General features: G+C 57.4%; 1 protein-coding gene across 1 annotated transcript; it reads right to left on the bottom strand.

The window, feature by feature from the left end:
* Nucleotides 1-895: 895 nt before the first annotated feature.
* Nucleotides 896-3,817, bottom strand: LRRN4CL (LRRN4 C-terminal like). The gene is made up of 2 exons (XM_030570064.1): nt 3,477-3,817; nt 896-2,314 (listed from the first exon to the last, which is right to left on the bottom strand). The coding sequence occupies exon 2, from the start codon at nt 2,307-2,309 to the stop codon at nt 1,449-1,451; it is 861 nt and encodes a 286-aa protein (XP_030425924.1). The 5' UTR covers nt 2,310-2,314; nt 3,477-3,817; the 3' UTR covers nt 896-1,448.
* Between the last annotated feature and the right edge of the window lie 6,039 nt (nt 3,818-9,856).

Below are 9,856 nucleotides of genomic sequence, written 5' to 3'. Positions count from 1 at the left end.
CGTTCTGCATGTCTGTGTGAGCAAGTGCCAGGAAGGGAAGTGGCTGCAATTTGGCCCGTTATTACACTGTGTCCCGTACCAGTGGGTTCCTGTGACGGTGATGTCTCCCCAGATTACACAACTTGCAGCATATATGGCTGCGTCACCACACTACAGGAGCAACCCCTTCCCCTACTGTCCCATCTCAGTGTTAATCCACTCTCAGGGGTCCCTTTGGTTTCAGCACAGCTGGGGCTCAGGACACACACATAGGAGGGCTGGACTAGACAGAGGCATCTCCCCACTTCCGTGACCAGGCAGGCCCCATAGCATGGGGTGCCCAGCCCTGAATGCGGACGGTATCAGATCCATGCATTCAGCCCTGCTGGCCAGCGCAGTGAGGGTGAGTTCTGTCCCAATACCTCCTTCCTGCCTGTGCCTGGGACCTGCAGAGCATCCCCCAATATGCACCATCTGTCCCAGGCTGCCCCTCACATACCAGGGCACCATGGCTTCCCCAGCAGTCAGGGCATGGAGCTAGGTCGTTCCTCAAGAACCCCTAGAACGAGGAGGGCGGGGGCTGCTCCTCATTCTCACTGCCTTCTGGGCTGGGGCCCTCTTGCACACATCTGGGATGGATCATGTTTTCCAGGCAGTGGTTCAAGGGCCCTTGTGACACTGCTGGGTGTGGCTGTGAGCAGAAACCCCAGCAGAGCTGGATCCAGACAGACCGTCCAGGAAGTGGGGGGAAGAGCCCCGCTGGGGGGGCTACTGTGATGATTCACTGTTCCATGCAACCAAGAGGAGCTGGAGGAGACAAGGGACAAACCCGCAGCCAGGACATTGCTTCTGGGCTTTATTCAACACGAACAAGTTCACATTGCCAGCAGCACAGAACACCCCCAGCCTCCCCACCCTAGTGACCAGCCCCCTGCCATAGCTCCTCCCACTGTGCCATCCTAGTTATGGGGGGGCAGGTGGTCCCAGGGTGCAGCCCCGAGGCCAGACATGCAACAGCAACTGGGGTGACCTACTCCCACAACAAGCAGGGGGAGCCCCAGGCAACTCCTCCACTCACTGGAGCCAGCACAGGTGGTCCGGTGCAGGATGGGATCGTTACTCAGAATGATTCATACTGGTTGTCAAGGGCCTCTGCCTATACGTCCCTCTGCCCTGCCCCCCATGGGGCCTCCCCACAGCCCTTGATGCTTCAGGACCTCCCCACCTTTCACTGTATAAATATATAAATAAATAAATAAATGTTATGGGGAGGGAGTATCAGGACCTGAGCAGCCTCACCCCATGTGGAGTGGGGGAGGACATCATGCTCTGGCTGGGTCAGGTGGTGTCCACCGCTAACTCCACATCCCCGCCATTCCTGGTCCCCACTGCACTGGACAGTCCATGGGGGCTGACTCCGATCCAGGCCAGCAGTGTATGTGTCTGGGGGCTGGACGGTTCAGGTGCCCCTACAGCTGCTCCTCGCCCTTGTATAAGCCATTGGCCACCCCACTTGGCCCCACCTCCCCATCCAGGATGTTGTCCTGGGAGCCGTGGAACTGCCGTCTCCTCGAGCGCAGGGCAAAGTGCCAGGTCAGTGTGGCTACCACCACCAGGCTGAACATGGCCGCCAGTCCTGCCGCCACATAGGCATAGGGAAGCTGGGGGGCCAGGGTGCGGATGGTGCGGCACGGTCCATGGGCCCGACTCCCATCGTCAGTGGGGCTGGCACCAGCCTGGTTGGCTGCCATGACACACACCAGATAGGAGGTGCTGGGATGCAGCCCCGCAAGCACTGCCATCCGGAAGGTGCTGTTGAAGATGGGGCCAGCAATGGTGTGGCCCCCATCAGCCTGGTACATCAGTCGGTACTCCCACACTGTGGAGGAGGGGGCACACCAATGCAGGGTGGCCCCAGACTCAGTGACATGCACTGGCCCCAGCTGGGGCGGCTCCGGGGGCACATCTGGGCCAGTCACCCCAGGGCACAGGCAACCAGTATCTTTGCTCAACTCTGCACAGGCTGTCTGCAGGTGGCGGCAATGGTGGTAGTCACAAGGCTGATGGGGTGGGTGCTGGGAGCTAGGCATCTTTGGGGTATCTAGGGTAGAGAGGTCCTCATAGCTGTAATAGTCTGTCCCCAAGTTGTGCTGGGGGGTGAGAGAGGCAAGGGGGCTGCTCTCCTGAGCACGGAGCCAGGGCCAGTGGCTCTGGCCCTTCGGGGGAAGGGGTAGGGAGCCTCCCATGCTCGTCGGAGCCCCCCCTGGGCACAGGATCAGGAGGCAAGCAACTGTGAGGACTGGAGCCGATAGTCCCAGGAGGATGGTCATGGTTCCTGGAAGAGAGAGGACAGTGTGAGTGCCTGAGGTGAGATGATGCTACAGGATACTGGGGGAGGTATGATTCCGCCATCAGAGCACTCTACCCCAGTCCTGCCTCCTTACAAGATCCCAGGGAGCTATACAGTCCTTGGGAGCCAGGGCAAGGCATTGCCCCACTTCACACAAGAGGAAACTGAGGCACAGACGGGCAGGAACTCACACAAAACTGCCAGTCAGTGGTAGAGCTGGGAACAGAAACAAGGGTTCCTGACTCCCAACTCGTGACCCAGACCCCACTCCCCTCCCAAGGCTGGGGACAGAACCCAAGGGTCCTGATTCCCAACCCACGCTCCCACACACTAGACTCCACTCCCCTCCCAGGGCTGGGGACAGAACACAGGGGTCCTGATTCCCAACCCACTCTCCCACACACTAGACCCCACTCCCCTCCCAGGGCTGGGGACAGAACACAGGGGTCCTGATTCCCAACCCACGCTCCCACACACTAGACTTCACTCCCTTCCCAGGGCTGGGGACAGAACACAGGGGTCCTGATTCCCAACCCACGCTCCCACGCACTAGACTCCACTCCCTTCCCAGAGCTGGGGACAGAACACAGGGGTCCTGATGCCCAACCCACGCTCCCACGCACTAGACTCCACTCCCCTCCCAGGGCTGGGGACAGAACCCAGGGGTCCTGATGCCCAACCCACACTCCCACGCACTAGACCCCACTCCCCTCCCAGGGCTGGGGACAGAACTCAGGGGTCCTGATTCCCAACCCACACTCCCACGCACTAGACCCCACTCCCCTCCCAGGGCTGGGGACAGAACCCAGGGGTCCTGATTCCCAACCCACGCTCCCGCGCACTAGACCCCACTCCCCTCACAGAGCTGGGGACAGAACCCAGGGGTCCTGCCTCCCAGGAGTCCATTAGTCCCTATTAGGGGCTGGAACTGAAACCACAACTATCAATAGGATAATACTGTCCATGTGCTCCTTGGGGGCTCCATCCCACAGGCTCTTCTGCAGGGGAAATGAGGGGCTGGCTGTCCCCACGCAGCAACCCTCACAAGGAGACACCCCTGGGGCTTTGGGGAGCCAATGGCCTCCAGGCAGGTGTCCCAGGACTCGGGGGATGGGGGTTCCCTGCAGCTCCGGTCTCACTCACTCACCGCTGCCAGTAACTGGATGGGGACCGGCTCAGACAGGGCTCAGCGCTGGGGCTCGGGGGTCTCCTCTCCGGGGCGCTGGCAGAGCAGGGCTGGCACCGCTCGACTTTGCTCTCGCGTCTCGTCTGCTTCGCTCCAGCAGCTGCAGCAAGTTTTATCCCGTCGGGGAGCTGAGCTCATCCCCCGCCCCTAGCCTAGCTGGGGCCGCCGGGGGGCGGAGCGGCCTGGGGGCTCCTGAATGGGGTGGGGGGGTGAGCTGCAGGTGGCCGTAAGGAAAATAAAACTCTGCCTTATAAGGACATTTTGGTCCCTCCCGGATGATCCCCGCCCGGAGGCCGCAGAGATGAGGCATGGAGCTCGGCCCTCCTGCCTCTGCCAGCCCAGCCCAGCTCTGCCCTCCCGTCGGAGTCACGGGCACTGTCAGGGCTGGCCCCGGGCGGGATGGACAACGGGAAGCTGCCAGGCCACAGGTATCTGTTCCAGACAGACTCTTCCTGCCCTGGCTCAGCCCTGACAGTCAGGAGCCAGACAGACCCCAGGGACGAAGCCAGGGCAAAGCATGGAGACGGCTGGTAGCCAGGACCCCTGCATTCTAGCCTTGGCTCTGGTAGGGGAGTGGGGGCTAATGCTTAGAGAAGACAGCCTGGAAGTCATGACCTGGGTGCTGTCCCCAGTAGTGGGAGGGAAGAGCGGATTAGTGAGCTAGAGCTTGGAGCCAGGACTCCTGGGTTCTATCCCTGACTCTGGTGCAGACTAATGGGTTAGAGCAGCGAGAAGGGGGTGGGCCGTAGGATAGGTTTTATTCTCTGCCACTGACTCACTCTGTCTCAAGGACTGAGGGACAAGCATCCAGAGAGGCTCCATTCATTCCTGTTTCTAAAGCAGACACCAGCCAAGGTATATGACAAGAGGCTGGTGCAGCCAGCCACCCCTTACAGACAGTGCTGACCTCATCAACATGTGTGAGCTCAGGAGAAGGGTAGAAAGTGACAGTCTGTTCCCTGGATCTCAGCCCCTAACTGCACTGTGCACAGTAGCCCTGGTGGGAGCCAGGGCCGGCTCCAGGCCATAGCGCGCCAAGCACGTGCTTGGGGCAGCATGCCGCAAGGGGCGCTCTGCCGTTGCTGGGAGGGCGGCAGGTGGCTCCGGTGGACCTGCCGCAGGCGTGGCTGCTGACGGTCCGCTGGTCCTGCAGCTCCGGTGGACCTCCCGCAGACACGCCTGCGGCAGCTCCACCAGAGCTGCAGGACCTGCGAGTGGCAGAGCACCCCCCGTGGCGTGCCGCCGTGCTTGGGGCGGCGAAATTGCTAGAGCCGGCCCTGGTGGGAGCCATGGGTGACTCATGTGGAGCAAAGGGAACAGGAGCCGCTGGGGTGGACGGGGAGGCTCTGCTCAGACAGACACACATGGTGCATCACTGCTAGGACAGAGCTGCCAAAGGCAGCTTCTCAGCTCCTGGGGAAAACCTGGATCTTGCTCAGAGCCATGGCTGCTCTAGGAGAGGCCTGGCTTGTAGCACAGCTGGGGGCTTCCCCACTGGTTCTCAGGGGAATACAGCCTAAGAGGCGGGTTATTAGTGTCTGAAATGCCATGGATGGTGTGACAAAGTGGGACTGTTCTTAATGTTTCCTCTGAATACTGTGCGGGTGCCTCAGTTTCCCCTATGCATTTCTTAAGTCTCCGGTGTGAATAAATGGCAGACACTCTGTATCCTGGCAACAAATGGCTGGGGTCTTTCCCCCTGCAAGGGAATAGCTAAAGTCAACAAAGAGATCAGGTAACCTCCTGGCCTGGGAAAGAGACAAAGGCCAGAAAGAAGGGGCTGGAGGGGAATTTTCAGTTGGGAGCCAGCTGGGGATGGGAAGTACGTACAGATGCGGTTGTCTGGCTCGCTGGGCCCCAGAATGGACCTGGCTTAGGTGTCCCATTCTCTGTACCTACAAGCTCTGTTTTAGATCATGTTCCTGTCACCTAATAAACATCTGTTTTACCGGCTGGCTGAGTCACATCTGACTGCGAAGTGGGGGTGCAGGACCCTCTGGCTTCCCCAGAACCCCACCTGGGCAAACTCGCTGTGGGAAGCGCACAGAGGGGCATATGCTGAATGCTCCAAGGTCAGACCCAGGAAGGTGAAGCAGTGTGAGCTTCTTTCCCTGAAGACAGTCTGCTCCAAGGGAGAGGAGGCTCCCCAAAGTCCTGACTACCTTTGTGGGGAGCAGTTCCAGAGCATTGCCCAGGGACTCCGTGATAGACGGGAAGGGAGCCGTGATGCCAATGTCAGAGTCCTGGCTCCTCCCAGCCAGGGGCCTCATCTATACCTCCAACTTGCACCGGCTTAAAAGCGACAATATGCCCTGCATGGATGCTCTGAATCTAATTAAACCCAGGTTACTGCAGCTTGGCTCGGACCTAGGACTCTGCCAAGTCAGCCAGCACCAGCCAACTGTTGTTTAACACAGATTGAGTGAGATGCTGAAAACTCCAAACTGTGACAAGGTCATGAGTCAAGCTTCCCAAATCACAAGATTTAAAAAGAACACTAATTGTTGCAATGTAGGAGCCCTGTACACCTCACCCTAGAGGCAGTTGTATCTCAGCACTAGGCAAAGGAGTCTTGCATAAACAACCCCCTTGGGCCATGCTAGAGGCAGCTGTCTCTCCATGCTGTGCAAGGGATCCGGATCCCTCTATAAACACCCCTCTTGCTCCACTCCAGAGACTGCTGCATCTCAGTGCTGAGAGAAGCAAATTTTGCACCTAACGGAATTCATTAACTGAGGTCTCTCCGGAACTTTGTGTTCACCTGCTGGGGCCTGGGAGAAGCATCATTAGAACTGTCTGGTGAGTTTTAATGTAAAATCATAGAATCATAGAATCTCAGGGTTGGAAGGGACCTCAGGAGGTCATCTAGTCCAACCCCCTGCTCAAAGCAGGACCAATTCCCAACTAAATCATCCCAACCAGGGCTTTGTCAAGCCTGACCTTAAAAACCTCTAAGGAAGAAGATTCCACCACCTCCCTAGGTAATCTATTCCAGTGCTTCACCACTCTCTGAGTGAAAAAGTTTTTCCTAATATCCAACCTAAACCTCCCCACGGCAACTTGAGATCATTACTCCTTGTTCTGTCATCAGTTACCACTGAGAACAGTCTAGATCCATCCTCTTTGGAACCCCTGTTCAGGTAGTTGAAAGCAGCTATCAAATCCCCCCTCATTCTTCTCTTCTGCAGACTAAACAATCCCAGTTCCCTCAGCCTTTCCTCATAAGTCATGTGCTCCAGCCCCCTAATCATTTTTGTTGCCCTCCACTGGACTCTTTCCAATTTTTCCACATCCTTCTTGTAGTGCAGGCCCAAAACTGGACACAGTACTCCAGATGAGGCCTCACCAATGTCGAATAGAGGGGAATGATCACATCCCTCGATCTGCTTGCAATGCCCCTGCTTATACAGCCCAAAATGCCGTTAGCCTTCTTGGCAACAAGGGCACACTGTTGACTCATATCCAGCTTCTCATCCACAGTAACCCCTAGGTCCTTTTCTGCAGAACTGCTTCCTAGCCATTTGGTCCCTAGTCTGTAACAGTGAATGGGATTCTTCCATCCTAAGTGCAGGATTCTGCACTTGTCCTTGTTGAACCTCATCAGGTTTCTTTTGGCCCAGTCCTCTAATTTGTCTAGGTCCCTCTGTATCCTATCCCTACCCTCCAGCATATCTACCACTCCTCCAAGTTTAGTGTCATCTGCAAACTTGCTGAGAGTGCAGTCCACACCATCCTCTAGATCATTAATGAAGATATTGCACAAAACCAGCCCCAGGACCGAGCCTTGGGGCACTCCAGGCTGCTTTGGTTTTTACATTGGTTAGAGTAATTAGTTACTTGGTTTAAGCTGACACAGCAGGTCCTGATCCTGTACCAGGACCCCACTGTGCTGGTCAGGGATTACTCATTGCTGAAGATGTTTGTAAAAGTCTGTGTCCAGCCCCAACTGACTGTGCAAAACAAGGAGAGCTTCCCAGCAGCCCGCCCACCGTTTGGGAAGCTCTTAAAGGCATAGGCCCTAATACCACAACCACTGTGATAGGTGCTGTATGAAACTAGCAAGGGGGAGGGCGGCACACAGACAAGAGGTACAAACAAAAAGGCACTTGTTTAAAACACATGCTGGTGTTGTTAGTGGTGGGTTGCTGCTGTGCGGCCCACTGGTGTTTCTGAGCAAGGCTTAGGCCCTGGGTGGTGTCCTGGTATAACCGTGTGTGTGGTGGGGGAGGGGTTGGGTTACACTACTATAATTATACCACTACAAGCCCTCCTATGGATGTGACTAGCCCAATCTAACCATCCCTAGCTCTAAACCAGCACATCTCAAGAGTGCTTTATGGGAAACTGAGGCACAGAGAGGGCCGCCAACTTGCCCAAGGGAACTGTGGCCAAGGTGGGAGTAGAAACCAGGTCTCCCAAGTGCCAGTGCAGTGCTCAGCTCTAACCTTGCCTGGACAGGGATGAGCACCTGTGCCATGGTATACCTGCCCCATGGTAGAGGGCAGCACCATTCAATAACATTAGCAGAGTCAAAACTGAACTTCATGGGTGCAGAGATAAGGTCTATGTTTCCAACCAACCTGAACCAGAGGGACTGCAAGTGCTGAGATACAAAAACCTCTGTGGTGGGGCAGGAGAGCAGTTCATAGACAGAGCCTTCACTCACACTGCACCCCCAGGACATCCTTGGATTCCTCCCTTCCCCCTATAAGCTGCCTGGTTGTCACCTTTTCATGCCCCTCCATTACAGGACTCTGCAAGCCGCCCCCCCCCCCCCAACCCAACATCCATGCCAGGAGCTGTGTGCCCACACACTGCCCCCTGCCATTTCCCCCCCATGCCAGGAGCTCTATGTGCCCACCCAAGGATAGGCCAGAGTTGGGCACTTAATCCTAGCAAAGATTTGGAAGTGGAGAGAAACCTTCCTGTGTCAGGGCTCAAGCTGATCTCAGAGGATGTGACTTAACCTGTGGGGAGGTTACTCTACCTGTGCTACTGGGGGGGTTCTTGCACCTTCCTCAGCAGCAGGTGAGGCTGGCAGCCAGTGGCTAGGTGGGCACTGGGGACAGAGCCAGCCTGCTCCTTCCCCTAGGTCCAGGGGCGGTTCCAGGCACCAGCACTCCAAGCGCGTGCCTAGGGCGGCAAGCCACAGGGGGCGCCCTGCTGGCTCCTGCGAAGGTGGCAGTCCGGAAGCCTATGGGGGCTTGCCTGCGGCAGGTCCACCGGTCCCATGGATTCAGTGGCAATTCGGTGGTGGGTACACTGAAGCCACGGGACTGGGGACCTCCTGCAGGCAAGCCGCCAAAGACAGCCTGCCTGCTGTGCTTGGGGCGGCAAAAAAGCTAGAGCCGTCCCTGCTGTTAACGGGCTGAGCTGGCTGCACCAAGGCGTGTTATTCTGCACAGACTCACCGAGAGCAGCCAGTGGGGCCATTGGGACTGGGCAGTCCCATCGATGACTCAGCTGGATGGGGAAATATTCCCAGAAGGGCCTCACAGGCTTAGCAGCCCACATTGCATTTACAAAGGGGCCTTACGCCCCCACCAACTAATTGAAAGGGCTTCAGGCTTCTACATCACACAAGGCCTAGAGGGGTGAATGCCCCACAGCAGGACAAGGACTGTGCCTCCCACTCCCTCCACAACTGGCCAACCAGTAACACCCATGCCTGGGCCAGCCCCAGGCTGGGCCAGCCCAGCCCAGAGACAGTCTGGGGGCTTTGGCTGGGCAGGGAAGTTCTTGCCATCAAAGTGACAGACTGGAGCAGCAAAGGACAAGGATGAGGGAGAACACAGGGTGCAAGGGGCAGCCCTGGCCACAGCAGCCTTCAGCAAGGCTTGAACTGGGCTGGGCTGATGGCACCAGGCCATGTTCAACTTGAATGCAGGGCAGTGAGGGCTCCTCTACAGTCTTTTTGGAGATGGTCTACCTCCAGGGCAGGGACCCAGAGCTCTTCTTGCCCCCCTGCCACTCCATGCTCCTCCAGCTCTGCCACCTGCAACCCAACTCTCTGCAGGGGCAGAAACTTCCCCATGAAGCTATTCCTTGAAGCTTCCAGCCCCAAAGGGGGTAGGTGAGGGGCACAGGGAGAGCAGATACCTGCCCTGGTGCGTGGGGCTACTTACCTAGGCTGGCAGGCAGAGCAGTCTCAGGCGAGGCTTACAGAAGGGCAGCCAGAAGCTCACAGCTGGTCAAGAGATAGGAAGTGGAGTAGGAACCTACTGCCTGAATTGCCCCCAACGTATAGCTAGGCTTGGTGGAAATGGGGGTGCAGCTTGAGCTGCCTTGAGGAGCTGCAGGTGGCTGTGCCCCCATGGGTGGCAAGCCCCTGCCCCCTCCCA

This window comes from Gopherus evgoodei, chromosome 7 (assembly GCF_007399415.2).
Source record: "Gopherus evgoodei ecotype Sinaloan lineage chromosome 7, rGopEvg1_v1.p, whole genome shotgun sequence".
Taxonomy (NCBI): domain Eukaryota; kingdom Metazoa; phylum Chordata; order Testudines; family Testudinidae; genus Gopherus; species Gopherus evgoodei.
The sequence above is the reverse complement of the archived record's forward strand: the minus strand, read 5'-3'. Positions and strand labels throughout refer to the sequence as shown.

What these genes read in the sequence shown, in the direction of transcription:
- LRRN4CL (XM_030570064.1), bottom strand. Translation starts at nt 2,309, where the DNA reads ATGACCATCCTCCTGGGACTATCGGCTCCAGTCCTCACAGTTGCTTGC.